This window comes from Salmo trutta, chromosome 6 (assembly GCF_901001165.1).
Source record: "Salmo trutta chromosome 6, fSalTru1.1, whole genome shotgun sequence".
Taxonomy (NCBI): domain Eukaryota; kingdom Metazoa; phylum Chordata; class Actinopteri; order Salmoniformes; family Salmonidae; genus Salmo; species Salmo trutta.
This window is the reverse complement of record NC_042962.1, coordinates 21,325,046-21,349,410: the sequence shown is the minus strand read 5'-3', so window position 1 is coordinate 21,349,410 and position 24,365 is coordinate 21,325,046. Positions and strand designations below refer to the sequence as shown.

At 44.1% G+C, this 24,365-nt stretch overlaps 1 protein-coding gene across 1 annotated transcript in view; it reads left to right on the top strand.

Moving 5' to 3' along the window:
* The first annotated feature begins 381 nt into the window (after positions 1-381).
* The window catches only part of LOC115195643 (serine/threonine-protein kinase 17A), a 46,681-nt gene continuing 22,697 nt past the window's right edge, over positions 382-24,365 (top strand). Inside the window, exons 1-2 of the mRNA XM_029755721.1 lie at positions 382-941; positions 22,058-22,270. Coding sequence (XP_029611581.1) covers positions 766-941; positions 22,058-22,270 — 389 coding nt within the window. The 5' untranslated portion in view covers positions 382-765. The remainder of the gene's footprint in view (positions 942-22,057; positions 22,271-24,365) is intronic.

Below are 24,365 nucleotides of genomic sequence, written 5' to 3'. Positions count from 1 at the left end.
ATAAAGTATTCTGTTCTATTATACTCTATTTTCTTCTATTATTCTAATGACTCTCACTGGTTAATGTGTCCAGATTTTACTATGAAAAAATACTATGAAAACTGATACAGGTTAGACAAGGGGAATGTATAGTGACAATCAATTGATTATATTAGTTATTATCTTACTGGGAATTCTCCCTTTCTCATTGAGCTAACGGTAGTGTAGTGTCCGATTAGTTAAGATATTTAAAGCAAATTTAACTTAATTGAATAAGACTCATGGCACTGCGCCCACTGTAGGCTGATCTTATTTATGTGGAGAGCCTTCCCCCTGCCTGTAATAATGTAGCATGCGCCACCCTATTTGGTCAAATGACTTGTCAATCAAGAGTGTTACCACGGTGACAGAGAGCAAAGTATCTGACTGGTAAACTTGTATTCATTCATCCGCTGTTCATACTGATGAGCGAGCGAAGTTAGAACAGATCGCCCTGTTACAAACAGTTAGTGGAGTTGAAAATATTGATACATTGTTGCACCCTTCGACATAATTTAATTGAACATGAAAGTAACAGTTCTCTCATCTGAAATATCCGTGAGGCATGCGGTCTTATTTTATCACTCCTAAGCAGCGAAGTACTGCTATTTTTGTGGTCACTTTGTAGGCAACGTTTACTAGCCATCTATTAGCTAGGGAAGTTTGGTTGCGGTAGCTGTTAGGTTTGTTTGAAAGTAACAGGAGATAGCAAGCTGTAAAACCTTCAGTCCTGACCGAATAGACGCGATGATTCCTGAATATAGTCCCCGGACCAGCGAGACAACCCGTACGCGTTGCCACTATGGTCAGGCAGCCGAACCAAACCAGAACCGATGTGGGCTACTCTCCGAAATCAAAACTCCTATCAAGAATGAACTATTCACTGACCACTACACCATCATTCCGGGCAAAGAACTTGGCAGGTACCATACGTGCTTAATAATTACAGGGGTAACACAGAGGGCCATCTATCCATCCAGCTTGTCAAGTTGTCTGTCTGTGAGTTTGTCTGTCAGCCTGAATAACCTTTTTGCTTACTGTGACTGTCTGTTTCCATACTTGTGAAAATATAATATGATACAGGAAAATGTTCAATTTCTTGATTAATTCATATTCAAATATCACGGTTTTGGCCTTTTTGGTAGTGCCAGATCTCCATCCCTGCTGTTACTATGTAGGCATTTGTCTGCACCACAAGTTTACCTTTAATTGATTTTATATTTAATGAAACATTATGGGATGTTGTCCAGCAGTTAAACGTTGCAACATGTATTTTGGATTGTGCACATCAGTGTAAGTTGGGGAATCCATCGAAAGGATTTGCATCAATGTCGCAGTGCACTTGGTTGGAACCAAACAATGATTGGTGCACTCCAATGTTCAACCATGAATACAGGGTCTCAGCTGCCAAATCATGCTTCCATTGTTTGTTGTTGTTTGGTTTGAGAATGCTGAAGTATGCATGGCAGGCTATAGTAGTGGGCTTGCATTTTCTCCACAGCAAAGATCACTCAAGTCCAGTGGTGTAAAGTACTTAAGTAAAAATACTTTAAAGTACTACTTGAGTTTTTTTGGGGGGGGTATCTGTACTTTACTATTTATAATGTTGACTACTTTACCTTCACTACGTTCCTAAAGAAAATAATGTACTTTTTACTCCATACATTTTCCCTGACATACATTTTCCTATTTCATTTTTACTTGAGTCATTTTCTAAGCTATCTTTACTTTAACTCAAGTATGACAGTGTGGTACTTTTTCCACCACTGCTCAAGTCATATCTTTGCTGAGTGTTTGAACTACAATGTGGGCAGCCACACCTTGTGATGTGCCTGCTAAATCTTAAAATAAGCAGATGGGTTCTGTAATGAAACATGCAAGAGCTTTTCTCCCCCTCTGTTTTCAGGCAGTCTTCACTGGGCCTAGTCTTGGGACCACATCATAACAATTACAGTACTAATGAATGCTTTTTACAAACACACTATTGGTCTTTTTTTTGCTTCATTAAGTATCTACATTTCTCTAAGCATAGGCCTATGACTTGGCAATGGCTCTGTTTCAAATTGCCTTCAGCTGCGACATAGATGCATCACCCTCCATGTTGTAAAGTTTGATGAAACGCATGATAATTACAGCATAGCCTGCATACACTACTGTACCCTTTCCACTCAGCGACGCCAATGAAAATACATCAATACTTTGTCATTGGCACTTTGAAACTCCAAACTTCACCACCGAATAGGGTAAATCCATTTGTATTCAATCACTTTTTGACAGCACCCCATTTGATTTGAACAAAACCTTCCATACATATTTGCCCATTGTAGAAGTGCTCAGAAAGTGACTTTTTGGAATGAATGACAAAACATTCACGAGAGGGAAATTTTCAAAGTTGACCCATTTTGCATACCATACCATGACACATCCATGTCTTCATCACTAGAAAATATAAACAGTTCAGATTCACATCATTTAAAAGCTTCCAAACAGGGTCGTCAAACTATTTTATAATTTCTGGCCATTTTTGTTGTTACCTTTTAACGTCTATCTAAAAACACATACACTTCAATTTTTTCCCCATATACAGTGCCTTCAGAAAGTTTTCACACTAAGGTCGACTGATTATGATTTTTCAACGCCGATACCGATTTATTGGAGGACCATAAAAAGTCGATACCGATTAATCGGCCGATTTTTATATATATTTGTAATAATGACATTTACAACAATACTGAATGAACAATGAACACTTTTTTTTTATTTTAACTTAATATAATACATAAATTAAATCAATTTAGTCTCAAATAAATAATGAAACATATTCAATTTGGTTTAAATAATGCAAAAACACAGTGTTGGAAAAGTGCAAAATGTGCCATGTAAAAAAGCTAACGTTTAAGTTCTTTGCTCAGAACATGAGAACATATGAAAGCTGGTGGTTCCTTTTAACATGAGTCTTCAATATTCCCAGTTAAGAAGTTTTAGGTTGTAGTTATTATAGGACTATTTCTCTCTATACCGTTTGAATTTCATAGACCTTTGACTATTGGATGTTCTTATAGGCACTATAGTATTGCCAGCCTAATCTCGGGAGTTGATAGGCTTGAAGTCATAAACAGCGCTGTGCTTCAAGCATTGCGAAAAGCTGCTGGCAAATGGAGGAAAGTGCGGTTTGAATGAATGCTTAGGAGCCTGCTGCTGCCTACCACCGCTCAGTCAGACTGCAGTCATCTGAAGGGATAGGTTCATTCTATGATTGAAATGACACCCTTCCTGTATTTAAGAGCATGTTGTCTCAACTGATGGCAGGCACAACACAAACTCAGATGATGTGAAAATAAGGTTTAAGCTACAGCATATGCGATTCTGAAAAAAATCCGAGGCTATACGCTTTTTGATAATTGACGTTAAAGGTTTAAAAATGACTTATTTAAAAAAAAGAAATGATCAGATAGTTTGACAAGCTTTTAAATGATGAAGACATGGATGTCTCATGGTATGGTGGCTTATTCCAAATGAATAAACTTTGATCACCTTTATCTCTTGAATGTTTTGTCATTCAGGTCCAAAAAGTCAATTTCTGACCACTTCTTCCATGGGCAAACGTGTTTGGAAAGTTTTGTTCAAATCAAAAGGGATGCTGTCAAAAGGTTATTACATTCAAATGGATTTACCTAATAGCTTTAGTCCATTTTGTTCTTGGAAGCCGTCTCTGTGGTTCGTCTCTGCTTTACTGACACAGAAAGAGGGGAGATTCCAGTGTGTTTTTATGAGTGGAATATCTCAGCCTTGTTTATCCACATAGCTCTCTGAACATGCCTGCCACAGTCTTGGGATAGGGACTTTTGCCACTGCACATTCTGAAGAGCACCAGTCAGACTAGGCATTGCAAACACTATACTCAACCATCTGAATGGCACCATGTTCACCCAAGGACAAGTATCTTCAACTCGATTAAACTGATAAGTATGTGAGCCCTCTTCAACGTCAAAGTCATTGCCCTTTTTATAGAAGGTATTTGAGCTTTGTATGAGTGTCTAACGTTGTAGCCACTATTTAATAAAGGGGACATTCAGAATGTGGCTTTGCATCGCATGACCGGCCGTTGCGTCTGAGATTAGCTAAAGGCACTCACTTCAAAGTGTTTGGCTAAGCCACATACGAGTCAAATCACTGTGCGCACTGCCCAGTGACCAGCTGCTAGGGAAGTAGCCTTCTGGTGACTGGTCACACACATTCTTAGTCTAAAGCCCCAAATACACCCACTATGAACCCTGTTTTCTTAGATTTTAAAAGAAAAAAGGAGTCAATTGCAACGAATATTAGATGAACTGGTTTCAGATAATTTTTAACTGCAAATTGAGGTCTGTTAGGCCTAAAGGTAAACATACGTTTCACATCTCAATCATTGGAACGTCTCTAGCTGATCATGTGTTGCTATGTCCTCACTGTTAATTCTTTCTTTTTTTCAATGACTAGCCATTGTAGACAACCTTTACTCAAACGAAGAACGTAAAATGTCTGTAGGATTGTCTCTTCAGGGTATCTGATTGGCTGCCGATTTTTTTTTTTTTTTTATTATTATAATTTTTTTTCTTGAGCTGATGGTGTGGTTGCCAACACATAATTACAAATCATTTGTAGACGACAAATTGACCGAAAGAAGACTAAACTGATATGTTTGACTAAAACATAATAATTTCAAACCTTGCTTACATTTCTATGCGATCATATGTTTCTCTCTCTTATGCGTGGGAATAATTGGGAACAGATTTCTTAAATTAAAATCACTTTGAGATAATTTCCTGGTGTTTTTAATCTATGTCCAACAATAAAAAAAAAAAAAAAAAAAAAAAAAATATATATATATATATATATATTACACACACACTGCATTCCGAAAGTATTCAGACCCCTTCCTATTTTCCACGTTTTGTTACGTTACAGCCTTATTTTAAAATGGACTAAATACATTTTTTCCTCATCAATCTACACACAATACCCAATAATGACGAAGCAAAAACAGGTTTTTAGACATTTTTGGAAATGTATTACAAATAAAGAGTAGATACCTTATTTACATAAGTATTCAGACCCTTTGCTATGAGACTCAAAATTGAGCTCAGGTGTATCCTGTTTTCATTCATAATTATTGATTCTACAACATTATTGGAGCTCCACCTGTGGTAAGTTAAATTGATTGGACATGATTTGGAAAGGCACACACCTGTCTATATAAGGTCCCACAGTTGACAGTGCATGTCAGAGCAAAAACCAAGCCATGAGGTCGAAGGAATTGTCTGTAGGGCTCAGAGACAGGATTGTGTCGAGGCACAGATCTGGGGAAGGGTACCAAAACATTTTTGCAGCATTGAAGGTCCCCAAGAACACAGTGGCCTCCATCATTCTTAATTGGGAGAAGTTTGGAACCCCCAAGACTCTTCCTAGAGCTGGCCGCCTAACCAAACTAAGCAATCGGGGGAGAAGGGCCTTGGTCAGGGAGGTGACCAAGAACCCGACGGTCACTCTGACAGAGTTCCTCTGTGGAGATGGAAGAACCTTCCAGAAGGACCACCATCTCAGCAGCACTCCACCAATCAGATCTTTATGGTAGAGTGACCAGATGGAAGCCACTCCTCAGTAAAAGACACATGGCAGCCAGCTTGGAGTTTGCCAAAAGGCACCTAAAGACTCTCAGACCATGAGAAAACAAGATTCTCTGGTCAGATGAAACCAAGATTGAACTCTTTGGCCTAAATGCCAAGCGCCATGTCTGGAGGAAACCTAGCACCATCCCTACTGTAGCAGCATCATGCTGTGGGGATGTTTTTGAGCAGCAGGGACAGGGAGACTAGTCAGGATATAGGGAAAGATGAACGGAGCAAGAGGTCCTTGATGAAAACCTACTCCAGAGCGCTCAGGACCTCAGACTGGGGCAAAGGTTCACTTTCCAACAGGACAACGACTCTAAGCGCACAGCCAAGACAACACAGGAGTGGCTTCGGGACAAGTCTCTGAATGTCCTTGAGTGGCCCAGCCAGGGCCCGGACTTGAACCCGATCGAACATCTCTGGAGAGACCTGAGAACAGCTGTGCCGCGACGCTCCCCATCCAACCTGACACAGATTGAGAGGATCTGCAGAGAAGAATGGGAGAAACCCCCCCCCCCAAATACAGGTGTGCCAAGCTTGTAGCGTCATACCCAAGAAGACTCAAGGATGTAATTGTTGCCGAAGGTGCTTCAACAAAGTACTGAATAAAGGGTTTCAGTTTGTTAACATATTTCACATTTGCAAAAATGTCAAAAATCCAGTTTTTGCTTTGTCATTATGAGGTATTGTGTGTAGATTGATGAAGAAAAAAAACGAATACATTTTTTGAATAAGGCTGTAACATAACAAAATGTGGAAAAAGTCAAAGGGTCTGAATACTTTCCGACTGCGCCGTATATTATTTTGCTCAGAAAACTTGGGGGGCCAAATAAAATGACCCGTGGGCTGCCGGTTGGGGATCCCGACATAAGGCATGGATGTCATGGAGTTAGCTGGAGTTGCATGACGGTGAACAATTTTGTTAGATTTGGCAGTGTTTTTGCTTTACGAGTGGTATTAGGACCATTAGACTTTTACCAGGGACATTAAATTACCATCGCTGTCTGTCTTTACGCCTCAATTGAGGCTCTAGCCTGAGCCTGGTTTAGATATAATCTGTTTGTTTGGGTTGGCCTTGTATCAAATTCCTGTAAATAATGTGATTAATGAAGTTATCTGGCTGTAATGCTGAATTAAGCACTTGACTAATAACCCTACTAAGCTGTCCAAATTCCAGATTTCTCATATCAGTACGCCAACCGCCATGAGATTATGAACCTGTAAATTCAGCCTGGGACTAGATTTGAATTGTGCACATGGCACCTGTGTTTTAGTGTTTTCTGCATATTGCTACAAAGTTACTGTATTTTACCATTACTGAGTGTAGCGCCTTCAATGCAGTTACAGAGGTAGAGAAATATACAGAGGCCTGTGTTTTTTTGCATACTGACGATAAAGCATGAAAGACGAAAGCTCTGAGAACATTCTGTCTGTATCCCTCTGTACTGTGCACGGTGGTGTGAAGTGCGATCCCCGCGGTCCTGTGATTTTCATACTCTTGCACGTAGATAATTACATGGCCTAGCGGTGGCCGCCCCAGCCCTACAGAATTCCACAGGCCTCCTGCTCTGGGGGAAACTCCCTGTCCGCATGTATCAACACCAGACCAGAACCAAGGCTTAGCCTATGTGTGAGTCATCAAAACTAACCCCATTAGCTGTAAGAGGACCTGGCCATGTAAAAAGAGAGCCCCCGTGTCATTTTGGTAGAATGTCCTTTTATATTTACGAGCTCATTGTCGAGCGTTGACAGCCCCAAATAGCAAGCATTGCAGATGTAGAAGCATGGTGGCTAGGAAAAACTCCATAGAAAGGCCAGAACCTAGGAAGAAACCTAGGGAGAAACCAGGCTATGAGGGGTGGCCAGTCCTCTTCTGGCTGTGCCGGGTGGAGATTATAACAGAACATGGCCAAGATGTTCAAATGTTCATAGATGACCAGCAGGGTCAGATGATGATGATGATGATGATGATGATGATGATGATGATAATAATAATAACAGTGGTTGTAGAGGGTGCAACAGTTCAGCACCTCAGGAGTAAATGTCAGTTGGCTTTTCATAGCCGTTCATTCAGAGTTAGACAGAGCTTAAATTCACACAAGACACTGGATGAGACATGAGAAATACTCCAGATATAAGACTGACCCTAGCCCCCCGACACAAGCTATTGCAGCATAAATACTGGAGGCTGAGACAGGAGGGTTCGGGCGACACCACTGTGGCCCTGTCCGACGATACCCCCGGACAGGCCCAAACAGGCAGGATATAACCCCACCCAATTTGCCAAAGTACAGCCCCCACACCACTAGAGGGATATCTTCAACCACCAACTTACTACCCTGAGACAAGGCTGAGTATAGCCCACGAAGATCTCCCCCATGGCACGAGCCCGAGGGGTGCGCCAACCCGGACAGGAAGATCATTTCAGTGACGCACCCCTCCTAGGGACGGCATGGAAGAGCACCAGTAAGCCAGTGTCTCAGCCCCCGTAATAGGGTTAGAGGCAAAGAATCCCAGTGGAGAGAGGGGAACCGGCCAGGCAGAGACGGCAAGGGTGGTTCGTCGCTCCAGTGCCTTTCCGTTCACCTTCACACCCCTGGTGCAGACTACACTCAATCATAGGACCTACTGAGAGATGAGTCTTCAATAAAGACTTAAAGGTTGAGACCAAGTCTGCGTCTCTCACATGGATAGGCAGATCATTCCATAAAAGTGGTGCTCTATAGGAGAAAGCCCTGCCTCCAGCTGTTTGCTTAGAAATTCTAGGGACAGTAAGGAGGCCCGTGTCTTGTGACCGTGCGTATGTGTAGGTAGGTACGGTGGGACCAAATTGGAAAGATTGGTAGGAGCAAGCCCATGTAGTGCTTTGTAGGTTAGCAGTAAAACCTTGAAATCAGCCCTAGCCTTAACAGGAAGCCAGTGTAGAGAGGCTAGCACTGGAGTAATATGATCACATTTTTGGGATTCTAGCAGCCATGTTTAGCACTAACTGAAGTTTATTTAGTGCTTTATCCGGGTAGCCGGAAAGTAGAGCATTGCAGTAGTCTAATCTAGAAGTGATAAAAGCATGGATTAACTTTTCTGCATCATTTCTGGACAGAAAGTTTCAGATTTTTGCAATGTTACGAAGATGGGGAAAAAAGCTGTCCTTGAAATATTCTTGATATTTTCGTCAAAAGAGAGATCAGGGTCCAGAGTAATGCCGAGGTCCTTCAGTTTTATTTGAGGTGACTGTACAACCATCAAGATTAATTGTCAGATCCAACAGAATATCAATTTGTTTCTTGGGACCTAGAACTAGCATCTCTGTTTTGTCCAAGTTTAAAAGTAAAAAAAATGCTTTCCACTAGATGTTGGAACATTGCTGCGAGGACTTGCTTCCATTCAGCCATGAGAGAATTAGTGAGGTCGGGCACTGATGTTGAACGATTACATGCTGGCTAGACCGGTAATGTGCGTGCGACATCGCGTGCTAGTTGATTTTGTACATCCACACCAGACGCGATCCAGACACGCAGGTTGAAATAGCTTAATCTTTAAATCACCCATGTGGGTATATGCTCCTATACTCAATTAGTATTTGGTATCATTGCCATCCACAAGCTTTCCACAATAAGTTGGGTGCATTTTGGCCCATTCCTCCTGACAGAGCTGGTGTAACTGAGTCAGGTTTGTAGGCCTCCTTGCTCTCACACGCTTTCTCAGTTCTGCCCACAAATTTCCTCTAGGATTGAGGTCAGGACTTTGTGATAGCCACTCCAATACCTTAACTCTGTTGTCCTTAAGCCATTTTGACACAACTTTGGAAGTATGCTTGGGGTCATTGTCCATTTGGAAGACCCAATTGCGACCAAGCTTTCACTTCCTGACTGATGTCTTGAGATGTTGCTTCAATATATCCACATAATTTTCCTTCCTCATTGATGCCATCTATTTTTGTGAAGTGCACCAGTCCCTCCTGCAGCAAAGCACCCCCACAACATGATTCTGCCACCCCCGTGCTTCATGGTTGGGATGGTGTTCTTCAGCTTGCAAGCGTCCCCCTTTTTCCTCCAAACATAACGATGGTCATTATGGCCAAACAGTTCTATGTTTGTTTCATCAGACCAGAGGACATTTCTCCAAATAGTATGATCTTTGTCCCCATGTTGAGTTGCAAACCATAGTCTGTTTTGGAGCAGTGGCTTCTTCCTTGCTGAGCGGCCTTTCAGGTTATGTCGATATAGGACTCGTGTTACTGTGGATATAGATACTTTTGTACCTGTTTCCTCCAGCATCTTCACAAGGTCCTTTGCTGTTGTTCTGGGATTGATTTACACTTTTCGCACCAAAGTACGTTCATCTCTAGGAGACAGAACACGTCTCCTTCCTGAGCGGTATGACGGCTGCGTGGTCCCATGTTGTTTATACTTGCATACTATTGTTTGTACAGATGAACGTGGTACCTTCAGGCGTTTGGAAATTGCTCCCAAGGATGAACCAGACTTGTGGAGGTCTCCAATTCTTTTCTGAGGTCTTGGCTGATTTCTTTTGATTTTCCCATGATGTCAAGCAAAGAGGCAGTGAGTTTGATGGTAGGCCTTGAAATACATCCACAGGTACACCGCCAATTGACTCAAATGATGTCAATTAGCCTATCAGAAGCTTCTAAAGCCATGACATAATTTTCTGGAATTTTCCAAGCTGTTGAAAGGCACAGTCAACTTAGTGTATGTAAACTTCTAACCCACTGGAATTGTGATTAAGTGAAATAATCTGTCTGTAAACAATTGTTGAAATAATGACTTGTGTCATGCACAAAGTAGATGTCCTAACCGACCACCCAATACTGTAGTTTGTTAACAAGGAATTTGTGGAGTGGTTGAAAAACGAGTTTTATTGACTCCAACCTAAGCGTATGTAAACTTCCAACTTCAAATGTATGTTTACATTTATTTTTGCAACGCTAGTGCACGCAACGTGAGCTGTGTGGTCAGCATGTTAGGCCTGGCTCGCAGCCGGCATTCCAATTCATGAAATGTTTCTGTATGGACCTCGCTTTGTGCACGGGGGCATTGTCATGCTGAAACAGGAAAGGGCCTTCTCCGAACTGTTGCCACAAAGTTGGAATGTAATTGTATGCTGTAGTCTTAAGATGTCCCTTCACTGGAACTAAGGGGCCTAGGCCGAACCATGTAAACAGCCCCAGACCATTATTCCTCCTCCACCCAACTTTACAGTTGGCACCATGCATTGGGCAGGTAGCGTTCTCCCGGCATCCGCCAATCCCAGATTCATCCGTTAGACTGCCAGATGGTGAAGTGTGATTCATCACTCCAGAGAACGCATTTCCCCTGCTCCAGAGTCCAATGGCGGCGAGCTTTACACCACTCCAGCTGATGCTTGCTATTGTGCAGGGTGATCTTAGGCTTGTGTGTGGCTGCTTGGACATGGAAACCCATTTCATGAAGCTCCTGATGAACAGTTCTTGTGCTGGCGTTGCTTCCAGAGGAGGTTTGGAACTCTGTAGTGAGTGTTACAACCGAGGACAGGCGCTTTTTCTTTTTTTACGCGATAAAAGCTTCAGCACTCGGTAGTCCCGTTCTGTGAGCTTGTGTGTCCAATTCGCGGCTGAGCCGTTGTTGCTCCTGACATTTTCACTTCACAATAACAGCACTTCCAGTTGACCGCGGCAGGGCAGAAATTTTACGAACTGACTTATTGGGAAGGTGGCATCCTATGACTGTGCCCGGTTGAAATTCACTGAGTTCTTCAGTACGAACTGTTCTATTGCCAATGTTTTTTTATGGGATTGCATGGCTGTGGCTGAAATAGCCTGAATCCACTAATTTGAAGGGGTGTCCACATACAGTACCTTTGGCCATGTAGTGTAGGTAGCTTGAAGGCTATACTCGATGTATAAGTGTGCAACCATTTGTAGTTTAGTTTGTCAACAAATTTCAAGGAATTAGCATAGGTTCGTAACAGGGCTAATAATGATGTAAAAGAAAACCTTGGAAAAACAAACAAAAAACACTAAACTAGACTAAATATTTTGAGTTTTTAAGTCTGAAGCCTTTTCCTTACCATGGTTACTGTCAAGTGTTCCTGTTATTAAACCAGCACTATCACATGCCTCAGACAGCATACTAATGAAATCAAGATAAAACACAGTGGGTTAAATATAGAGAACAAAGAGTGGGTAGAGCGAGCACTACTGTTCTCTCTGGTGAAATCCATCACATTTATTTCCACATCGCTTCATCTCTTTTGGATCTTTCCAGGCCTGCTCTAATTAATAAAAGTAGGTTAGGCCTATAATAACCATACGGGATATTCAGTTCTTCACATAGCTTCAGCCCTATGCCAAAGTTACAGCCTGTACACATGACTAAGGGCTGTATGACAGAATTATTTTTTTTTTGTATTTTCTTTTCATATCGCCATTTTCTGTGTGTGTGTGTGTGTGTGTGCGTGCATATACAGTTGAAGTCGGAAGTTTACATACACCTTAGCCAAATACATTTACACTCAGTTTTTCATAATTCCTGACATTTAATCCTAGTAAATATTCCCTGTTTTAGGTCAGTTAGGATCACCACTTTATTTTAAGAATGTGAAATGTCAGAATAATAGTGTAGAGTGATTTATTTCAGCTTTTATTTCTTTCATCGTATTCCCAGTGGGTCAGAAGGTTACATACACTCAATTAGTATTTGGTAGCATTGCCTTTAAATTGTTTAACTTGGGTAAAATGTTTTGGGTAGCCTTCCATAAGCTTCCCACAATAAGTTGGGTGAATTTTGGCTCATTCCTCATGACAGAGCTGGTGTATTTGAGTCAGGTTTGTATGCCTCCTTGCTCGCGCACACTTTTTCAGTTCTGCCCACACATTTTCTATAGGATTGAGCAGTAGCAAACCGTAGCCTGGCTTTTTTATGGCGGTTTTGGAGCAGTGGCTTCTTCCTTGCTGAGTGGCCTTGCAGGTTATGTCGATATAGGACTCGTGTTACTGTGGATATAGATACTTTTGTACCTGTTTCCTCCAGCATCTTCACAAGGTCCTTTGCTGTTGTTCTGGGATTGATTTGAACTTTACACACCAAAGTACCTTAATCTCTAGGAGACAGAACACGTCTACTTCCTGAGCGGTATGAGGGCTGCGTGGTCCCATGGTGTTTATACTTGTGTACTATTGTTTGTACAGATGAACGTGGTACCTTCAGGTGTTTGGAAATTGCTCCCAAGGATGAACCAGACTTGTGTAGGTCTCAAATTTTTTTTCTGAGGTCTTGGCTGATTTCTTTAGATTTTCCCCATGATGTCAAGCAAAGAGGCACTGAGTTTGAAGGTAGACCTTGAAATACGTTCACAGGTACACCTCCAATTGACTCAAATGATGTCAATTAGCCTATCAGAAGCTTCTAAAGCCATGACGACATAATTTTCTGGAATTTTCCAAGCTGTTTAAAGGCACAGTCAACTTAGTGTGTCTAAACTTCTGACCCACTGGAATTGTGATACAGTGAATTATAAGTGAAATAATCTGTCTAAACAGTTATTGGAAAAATGACTTGTGTCATGCACAAAGTAGATGTCCTAACCGACTTGCCAAAACTATAGTTTATTAAAAAGAGTGGTTGAAAATGAGTTTTAATGACTCCAACCTAATTGTATGTAAACTTCCGACTTCAACTGTATATATTTTGTTTTTATTTATTTAACTAGGCAAGTCAGTTAAGAACATTGTTATTTACAATGACGGACTTCCCCGGCCAAACCTTCCCCTAATTCTTATTTACATTGATGCTGGACCACTTGTGGCCGGTTGTGATACTACCCGGGATCAAACCCGGGTCTGTAGTGACGCCTCTAGCACTGCGATGCCTTAGACCGCTGCGCCACTCGCTCCCCCAAATGTGTGAAGAAAACTACTGCTGTTTTGCTAACAGAAATCCAGTGGTCAGTGGAGCCTTCAGTGTCTCATCAGGGGAGAAAAAAAATCTCTCATCACTGACTAAGAGAGTGTGCCATATTTAGTTGCTCTCCTGGGAATCGTCCTAAAGGCTTAGACTGCAGTTACAGCAGGCGGTGATGCAGCATCCACCTCCTCGGGATAGCTCTTGGGATAGCTCTCAGGGTCCTAGTAGGGGGGGGGGGTCTTCTCTCTGGATGAGCCTGTGTGTCTGTCGGATGTGTGCAGTGGGGTCCCTTTCACCCACACTCCCCAGTCCCAACCCCTCCCCTTCATGTTTTGAACCAAACCTCTCCCCTCTGGTTCTCACAGAAAGGATGTCTGTGTCTTGACAATCAGGCAGGATTCCATGACATCATCGGCCTGGCTTTTCACGTTGTTTGGGTCTCGCGGCCGGGCCGGTGGCAACATCTGCTGAGCGCCTTGGAAACAGCCAACCGCGGAGAGAGGAGGGGGGGAGGACATGGGAAAGCCAAGTTTGTTATTGAACCCCATCAGCGAGATCCCTCCTCACTCTCTCGTGTCAGGAGATGAGGGGAAGGGAAGCGCATGGAGGGGGGTATGTCATGCTATACTTCCTCTCCCACCTTCAAAGCAATCTAATTAAGTTGATAGAACTTCCTGTGGGTCACGGCCCTCCCCAACTACAACTGTGACACACCTCACCAAGGAATCGCACGTTTCCATCATCAACTGGGCCTGATCTGTTTCATATGAACTATTAGCACTAGCCATTTCTTCTCTCTCTCAGATTAGAGGTGCTACGCGTTATCGTGTTTCCTTGCTCGCTCAGCAGATTCAATTTGTCATGTCCTTTCACATGTACTGAGCTGTGGCGAGAGAAAAAAAAGCCAGGCAATGAAGTCCAACCCGAGTACGGAAATCATTCATCTCCACAAAGGCGTGGCGAGCGGACCACATCTTTTGTGGGCCATTAACCTCCGTAATAGGGAGCCTGAGCCGGTGGGGTATTGAAACGGGCAGCCCAGGGGATGGTGATGAGGTAATAATGCCCTTTCCCAAGGTATTCAGAAAATGTCCCTCTGTGTCCAAAGAGCATGTGAATGGGCAACCTCTTTCTCTCTCTCTCTCTCTGTCCCTCTCCTCTCCGTACCGGGGTCACATGTCAGAGTTCCTTATTCCCCCATGTCATAGACGCAGAGTAAACATACCTCTGGTTTCAGTCCAGGCGCTGGTAAGACCTCAGAGACCCTATTCTTATTGGGGGAAAACGAGGGGTCGGTCAATAGGAGCTCTTTGCTCTGCCTTGCTTTTTTGTTCAAATGGTGATGAGGTTTTCCTCCTGTCAAAAGCAGCCACTACCTAATTACTTGAGGCTCACTGTCCGTGTGCCCGTTGATGATTAATGGAGCTCTTTGAGAGATGGCCGCACTTACTCTGGACACTCGGGCAAAACTACAAGCCTGTTAAAAAAACAAAACGCTGGAACAAAAGTAGTTGATTAGCCAAAGTGCACCTGGTTGCCATAATATTGACAGAACTGAGCAGGCAGACTCATACCCCCCCATATAAAGTGATTTTGTTTGTAGTGAGTCTAGGGACCCATTTCCAAAACATACTTAAAATGCATTAAAAACACGGGCACGTTCTCCCATGGGCAACAGCTGGAGGAAGCGGCCCTGCTGCCAGGCTGGATTCCCTGGCTTAGAGCCTTCTCTCTTTCTGCCATCTGAGGACACTGCTATAGTCTGGCTTTTGGTACCCTGTCAACGCCTCTGCCAACAGGAGACCCTGTCTGCATTTTTATAGACGCTATAAACTGGCCACAATATACCCGGGCTGCGTTCTCTTTTTGCACCGTTTAGATCTGATTCCATTGATGAGAATAGTTTTAAAGTAATACCTTTTAACCTTTTTATAGGAGTGGCTGCAGATGGTAGACGGGAGCTCCTTTAGTCTGCGTGGACCACTTGTCTGCTACTGCAGATGCAATGAAAACATCTGTCCAGGCTTTGCAGTTATCTGTGAGACGAATGACGACAATGGAAGGCCTCTCAACTTAAAGCCACCAAATTGCCGACGTCATCTGCACCACTCTGTGACGTGTTCACTGTCTGTAATGTCTTTGGCACATTGGTGTCAGAAATGGAAGGTTTGTACCGTACCCACAGTGACTTGAGAGTTTAACACCTACCAGTTAGATGACCTGGCCACTCCATCAGTGTACGACCAACATAGCAACAACTTTGGTGCCACGGTTTAACAGGTGGTCAAAGTCCAGAGGCCAAAGTGGGCTCACGTCATCTTTAAGCATCTGTCCGTCAGAGCCATTCTAATTTACTGTCAGCATCCATCAGATTTACAGCCACCTGATGAAGTGTCACTCTACCCATACCAGCTGTGTCACTCTCAAAAATTGGACCTATGCAGAGGCCATTTAGAGGGGACGATCTTGCCGAGGTTAATTCAATAAAGCTGACAGTTGAGATCTGTCAGCAGCTTTATCTCAAGCCCCCTCCTACAGTTTGGCCGCTCAACTGAGAAAAGAGATGTTAGATTCCTAACATTCCACCTCTTTTTAACCCGTAAGTTACCTTACATACTTGCATTGAGCTGACTTTTCCTCCTCAAGGGCTTGTTCAGAATTTCTGAGAGGCTACTGTATGGAATCTTTTCATATAAAAAAAGGAGACGAACCATTCAGCTCTTGGCATGCAAACAGCTCTGGCACACCGCCTGCAGCATAGCCCTGTTATATTAAATGAATCTTCTGCTTGGACTCCTGCCACTGCAAAAATGTGTATGGAAAAAAGATGTCCATTAATTTCAATGAGAATGGGTCAGGAAACTGGGTGTGATAAATTATAAATAAGGAAACTTCAGCCAAAAGCTAAAATGGACCAAAGCAGAGGTGCCACGTTCAGACTAGTTTCACAGTTTATGTTAAAAAAAGAATAATAAAAAATAAACTTACTGCCTCTTGATGAAGTCCAGTGGTTTTGAGCCATTTGTCTTTGTGCATAAACGGCCAAGCCATCTGTTCTGAATCGAACCGTTCCTTTACATTGACTGTGACCCAGCAATCACCCCCGGTCTCTGCACACATGAAAGCCATCTCTTTCAGGGTGTTGTCTGTGTTTGGACACAGGCTTTGGAAATGTGCTGACATGACTGCAGAAAGGCTGTGGTCTGTTTTAAAGGTACCAGAGTCCCAGTCCCAACCAGTCTCTCCAGCAAGCATGTACACAAGCCCTAAATCAATGGCTTGTGTGTGCTGGCTGAACTTAGAATATTTAGTATATTGTGCACTCCTAGCATTGACGGTAGAGTCTGTTTTCTCCTCAATCCCATGCAGATAGTTGCCCAGCTATAATACAAATCAAAATAGGCTAGTTGTCTCCTCTGGAATGACCCATAGAACACTCCAGGCAGGCCTAGACCTCCTGTCCAGCACCCTCCCTAAGCATAGCAAAGATTCATGGCCGACTTGATGAACTTCACACAGAGTTGATGCCAATGCCTCCGATCCAAAGCATCATTACTCACAGTGGGTGAGTGGCCAGACGGGACAGGACGAGGCTGCTGTGAGGGTTTTCGTTAGGCTAGGGCTGGTTCGCACCCCTGCCACCACGCTGCACCACAAACACCTCATCTATGGCACTTTTTTGTATTTTTTTTATATATTTTTTTTTATATATATATTTTTTTTTACATTAGACAATTCGCTTAACACCCCGCCTCTGGACCGTACAGAGCTCCAGGGCTTTCAAGTTTTTAGGAAACCAATCTTACGACAGCAGGGGCTGGATTAGAGTATCGGTGGTGGCAGAGGTATGAAGGAATGCCTCAGCCATGCAGTCAAGTGTGGCGAAAGCCTATTAGACCTGCTCTTTAGCTAGTTTCAAAGGCCCGGAAGGTTCCTTACAGCACAAACTATTTCCTCTGAACTTGAATGATTAGACGCAGCCCGTTATGAATGGAAGAGATTACGTCTGCTCCCCGCATCCCTGTCATTGGATGCTGTGACTATAAGGAGACCCCTCCCTCCGAAGGATTTTCACAAGCTAATGTCAAGTGCATTCCTGCAGCTACCAAGTGCATCCTTCCTCCTGGTTCGGATGGTTGACAAGGCGTTCACATTACAGAGCCAGTGGTTCTCCTACCTCTACGTGCCTCATGTTCATGTTCTCGCTGACCTTGTCACCTTGCTCTTACTTTGTCACAGCCCTGTCACACTGGCCTCGGACAATAACAAACGCCTCTGTCCGCCACATCCTCAAACTCCTCAAATATTTAGCCTGACCCCTACGCATTAAGGCAAGTCTGTGGACTTGATGAGTTCAGCAAGCCATAGAGCTTGGCTTTTTTTTTCTTCATCCTCCAGTCTCTACATTTTTCTTTCTTGTGTGAGTGTTTTTCCAAGGGAAAGGTATGTAGTAAATCTGTGCGTGGCTGGACAGAAAGGGATTGAGAATGTAAGGACAAGAGGGAATAAAGCTGGAGAGCCTAGAGCCCCAGCACAATCCTCCAGACCCATGACTCTCACATGAGCTCAGATCAGCACCCAACGCCCCCGAGGCCCAGGCTCTCTCTCTCTCTCTCTCTCTCTCTCTCTCTCTCTCTCTCTCTCTCTCTCTTCTCTCCTCTCCATCCTCTCTCTTCTCTCTCAAATCGTCCACTTCGCCTCCTCTCGTCTCTCTCCTCATCTCTCTTCCCTCATCCCTCTTCCTCTAGTCCTTCGCGCTCTCTCTCTCTCCTCTTTCTCTTTCTCTCTTTCTCTCTCCTCTCTTTCTCTCTCCTCTCTCGATGGTGTGTTAGAATATTCACGACTCGGGACAAGACGTAAAACACTATGACCATATTACATCAGGAACTGCATCGTTTTGACCAGCTACTGCATAGCTGTCTGTCACAATTCCTATGCGAATCAGGTCTAATGCGCTCTTCAGACATTTACTGCCTGTTTCTCTGGAGGGCAAAACCAACTCCTAGACGCAATTTCTTCCAGTCTGCTTCCACTCCTGCCCCGACAACATGACAATGACACTCAGCATGGTGGCGTTAGGCAGGCATGACTAAACTGCACTTCTCATTAGTCTCTTGCTTGTGTTTTCTCTTGGGTCAGATCTAAAGGTCGACCGACGATGATTTTTCAACGGTACTACCGATACCGATTTTATTAGAGGACCAATAAAAGCAGATACCGATTTAATCGGGCAATTTATGTATGTATGTATGTATGTATGTATGTATGTATGTAATAATAATGACAATTACAACAATACTGAATGAACACTTTAATTTTAACTTAATATAATACATAAATTAAAATCAATTTAGTCTCAAATAATGAAACATGTTCAATTTGGTTTAAATAATGCAAAAACACAGTGTTGGAGAAGAAAGTAAAAGTGCAATATGTGCCATGTAAAAAAGCTTACGTTTAAGTTTCTTGCTCAGAACATGAGAACATATGAAAGCTGGTGGTTCCTTTTAATGAGTCTTCAAATTTCCAGTTAAGAAGTTTTAGGTTGTAGTTATTATAGGACTATTTCTCTCTATACCATTTGTATTTCATATACCTTTGACTATTGGATGTTCTTATAGGCACTATAGTATTGCCAGCCTAATCTCGTGAGTTGATAGGCTTGAAGTCATAAACAGCGTTTTGCATCCCAGCATTGCTAAGAGCTGCTGTTTGAATGAATGCTTACGAGCCTGCTGCTGCCTACCACCGCTCAGTCAGACTGCTCTATCAAATATCAAATCATAGACTTAATTATAATATAATAAACACACAGAAATACGAGCTTTTGGTAATTAATATGGTAAATTCCGGAAACTAGCATTTCGAATAGAAAACGTTTATTTTATCAGTGAAGTACGGAACCGTAACGTATTTTATCGAATGGCAGGCATCCGTAAGTCAAAATATTTCTGTTACATTGGCCAACCTTCAATGTTATGTCATAACATTGTTAGGAAGAAATGGTCTTTACACAGTTCGCAACGAACCAGGCGGCCCAAACTGCTGCATATACCCTAACTCTGCCTGCACTGAACGCAAGAGAAGTGACACAATTTTCCGAGCTAATATTGCCTGCTAACATTCATTTCTTTTAACTAAATATACAGGTTGAAAAATATATACTTGTGTATTGATTTTAAGAAAGGCATTGATGTTTATGGTTAGATAAACAACGACAGTGCTTTTTTGCGAATGCACTTGTTAAATCATCACCCGTTTGGCAAAGTAGGCTGTGATTCGAGGATAAATTAACATGCACCGCATTGATTATTTGCAACGCAGGACAAGCTAGTTAAACTAGTAATATCATCAACCATGTGTAGTTAACTAGGGATTATGTTAAGATTGATTTTGTTTTTTTATAAGATAAGTTTAATGCTAGCTAGCAACTTACCTTGGCTCCTTGCTGCACTCGCGTAACAGGTGGTCAGCCTGCCACGCAGTCTCCTCGTGGAGCGCAATGTGATCGGCCATAATCGGCGTCCCAAAATGGCGATTACAGATTGTCATGAAAACTTTAAATCGGCCCTAATTAATCTGCCATGTCGATTAATCGGTCGACTTCTCGTCAGATCTATCCCTCTTTGCTGCCCAGACTCTCGCATGCCATGGCTGTATTGTACATGATGCAGGCTAGTTGACACTACTCTCATGAGAACTGGGAGGATGTGCCCATCCCCTTACACAATCTGACAGTAAAGACAACCTGAAATATTTGACAGCTGCCAGACTCAACCTTCAAGGCCTCTGTCTTCTTTAAGGTAGATGTTGAACATGGACAGTCTTACACCATGTATCTGCGTGTGCAAGGAGGGGTGAAGGTGGGCGGATACGAGGAGGACCAGGTGATATGTGGTTCAGATTTTCAAAATCTAAGGCTTGGATGAGAGGAGCTAAGGTCAGGGGAATGATGTTTAGGTGGATGTTTACTCTCCACCCTTTGGCAGCTCTGGCACTTCCAGAGAGGTCAATCGCTCTGACTTTTCTCAACTGCCACTATGTTCCGGTGTGAGTCGTAAATCTGTGTGTGCGCGCGCATGGTTATCGCTCACAAAACTCTGTTTATCAGCCTCAAGTCACCCCAGCCTGTAAATCATTCTTCAGACCCGTTTTATCAGAGAGTTGTCTGGCTCCGGAGAGTTCTGACTTTTCCACTGCAAACCTCTGTTCAAAGAACCTTTTCCTTGTCCCGCAAATACTTTCTCCTTAGAGGTTAAGTCAATACCATTGTACTATAAAGTGTAAATAAAAGTTTTGTTGCCTTCGCATGGAAACAAAGTAGGCAAACAGTATCACTGTCGCCTACGCTGTTTCTACTTGGCATTTAAATGTCTCTGCCTCACATTTTAGAAGCTGAGGTTGTGTTGTCATATCCTCTTACAATGAGGTCAGAAAAGAATGGGGCCATTGGTTCAGTATATTAGAGCATTTGACTGCGTTCTCGGTAGCCGAGAGGGGAGTTGACGTGGGCGTGTCATCTTTATACACTGCTTTCTCTCTGTGAGGCCCCCCCGGGCAACACACTCGCTGTGTCCCAAATGGCACCCTGTTCCCTATATACTTTTGACCAGATCTACTTATGGACCCTGCTCAAAAGTAGTGCACTTCATAGGGAATAGTTTGAAACACAAGCCGCTCGCTGTGTGTTTTTCACACCAGACCAGTTCAGGCCCGTACCCCTTCATAGTCCACATTCAAAGTGGGTCAGCGCCACAAAGCAGACGGCTGTAGCGGTGAGGGAAGAGGGCCAACTTGGGTTCTGAGGACGGGAGATGACTTCATCCTGCAGAAATGCCAAGGAGACAAAGGGATGTTCAGATCCAACGTTAAGTGTGCTGGTCTCAGGATCACTACAACACCTCTCTCTCATCAACAGCATCACACACACACACACACACACACACACACACACACACACACACACACACACACACACACACACACACACACACACACACACACACACACACGTCTCTTCTCTCACTGAGATGAAAGGGTTCTACGAAAAACATTTCTGCGTGTGTGTACACACTTGTATGTGAACACACTGCTTGTTCATCGGGTCATTTTGATTTGTAACATCATGCAGCTCTAATGAGACACACTGCTATTACTTCCTTTAGTTTCTCCAGGCTGAAAACTCTAACATTCATTGTGGCTTTGTGTCATTCTTGTGAATTGTTAGAACGTCAGTATTGCCCTATTGGGTCAGTGCAACTAGGTCACATAGTCAACTTGTCATGCCAAGTGATGAACGGTCTTCAGTTACCATAGTGACAGAGCGAGTTAAAAGGCTTTAGAATAACTTGAATGGTGCACAAATAAACCTACTCTATTGTAGATGACATTAGACTAGAACGTGTCTGGAAAATACTTATCTTATTCTCTGTACTAAAACAACCTCTCACCCAGCACCCTCTTCTCTCTGCCTGTGCTTCTCCTCAGGGGGAAGTTTGCGGTGGTCAGGAAGTGTGTGGAGAAGTGCACGGGCCGGGAGTACGCCGCCAAGTTCATGAGGAAGAGGAGGAAGGGCCAGGACTGCAGGCTGGAGATCATCCACGAGGTGGCCGTTCTGGAGCTCGCCACGGCCAGCCAGCGGGTGGTCAACCTGCACCAGGTCTACGAGATGGCCGCCGAGATGGTGCTCGTCCTCCAGTTGTGAGTGTGTAGCACTTTGGTCAAATGGAAGTTGTAGGAACAATGCCACGTACTCAACGCTATGATGCGTAGACTTGAAAAGGTCAGTCGTGGAAGAAGAGCGAGAAGGTCTACCCTCCATTTTATTCCACTTCAGACATGGACGACAATCAGACTATCTTTTTTTTATGCACATTTACACACAGTTAGTATCTCAATAGTCTGATATGGCTTCATCTCCTTCTTTTACACTGACCTGAAAAAGCAGGATAGGTAATGCGCTAGTGATCTAATACAAAGTGTTATTTAGGCCATGGAAAAGGTAGCTTGACACTACGTATCACCTTTGCCCCATAGGAAGTATGAGAGAGGCTCCCGGGCACTGCAGACTGATCTCCTAGCTGCCTGCCACCTTAACTGACTGGTGAATAATAAAAACTCTGTGATCCACATGGTTTATTGAAAGGCAGCAGGTCCATGGCAAGGCAAGCTGTTAAATACAGAGACTGAGGTGAAACCCTATCCACTATCTCTGCTCTTGGAAGCAGAGAGAATGACAGTAAATGAGAGGAGATAAGTACAGGGATGGAACAAAAAAAGTAATGAACAATTGCCTGAGGTAGAGACAGGGGCCTCACTGGATAGAGATGGGGAGGTAGAGACAGGGGCCTCACTGGATAGAGATGGGGAGGAAGAGACAGGGGCCTCACTGGATAGAGATGGGGAGGAAGAGACAGGGGCCTCACTGGATAGAGATGGGGAGGAAGAGACAGGGGCCTCACTGGATAGAGATGGGGAGGAAGAGACAGGGGCCTCACTGGATAGAGATGGGGAGGTAGAGACAGGGGCCTCACTGGATAGAGATGGGGAGGAAGAGACAGGGGCCTCACTGGATAGAGATGGGGAGGAAGAGACAGGGGCCTCACTGGATAGAGATGGGGAGGTAGAGACAGGGGCCTCACTGGATAGAGATGGGGAGGTAGAGACAGGGGCCTCACTGGATAGAGATGGGTAGGTAGAGACAGGGGCCTCACTGGATAGAGATGGGGAGGTAGAGACAGGGGCCTCACTGGATAGAGATGGGGAGGTAGAGACAGGGGCCTCACTGGATAGAGATGGGGAGGAAGAGACAGGGGCCTCACTGGATAGAGATGGGGAGGAAGAGACAGGGGCCTCACTGGATAGAGATGGGGAGGAAGAGACAGGGGCCTCACTGGATAGAGATGGGGAGGAAGAGACAGGGGCCTCACTGGATAGAGATGGGGAGGAAGAGACAGGGCCTCACTGGATAGAGATGGGAGGAAGAGACAGGGGCCTCACTGGATAGAGATGGGGAGGAAGAGACAGGGGCCTCACTGGATAGAGATGGGGAGAAGAGACCGGGGCCTCACTGGATAGAGATGGGGAGGAAGAGACAGGGGCCTCACTGGATAGAGATGGGGAGGAAGAGACAGGGGCCCTCACTGGATAGAGATGGGGAGGAAGAGACAGGGGCCTCACTGGATAGAGATGGGGAGGAAGAGACAGGGGCCTCACTGGATAGAGATGGGGAGGAAGAGACAGGGGCCTCACTGGATAGAGATGGGGAGGAAGAGACAGGGGCCTCACTGGATAGAGATGGGGAGGAAGAGACAGGGGCCTCACTGGATAGAGATGGGGAGGAAGAGACAGGGGCCTCACTGGATAGAGATGGGGAGGAAGAGACAGGGGCCTCACTGGATAGAGATGGGGAGGAAGAGACAGGGGCCTCACTGGATAGAGATGGGGAGAAAGAGACAGGGGCCTCACTGGATAGAGATGGGGAGAAAGAGACAGGGGCCTCACTGGATAGAGATGGGGAGAAAGAGACAGGGGCCTCACTGGATAGAGATGGGGAGAAAGGAAGAGACAGGGGCCTCACTGGATAGAGATGGGGAGAAAGGAAGAGACAGGGGCCTCACTGGATAGAGATGGGGAGAAAGGAAGAGACAGGGGCCTCACTGGATAGAGATGGGGAGAAAGGAAGAGACAGGGGCCTCGCTGGATAGAGATGGGGAGAAAGGAAGAGACAGGGGCCTCGCTGGATAGAGATGGGGAGAAAGGAAGAGACAGGGGCCTCGCTGGATCGAGATGGGGA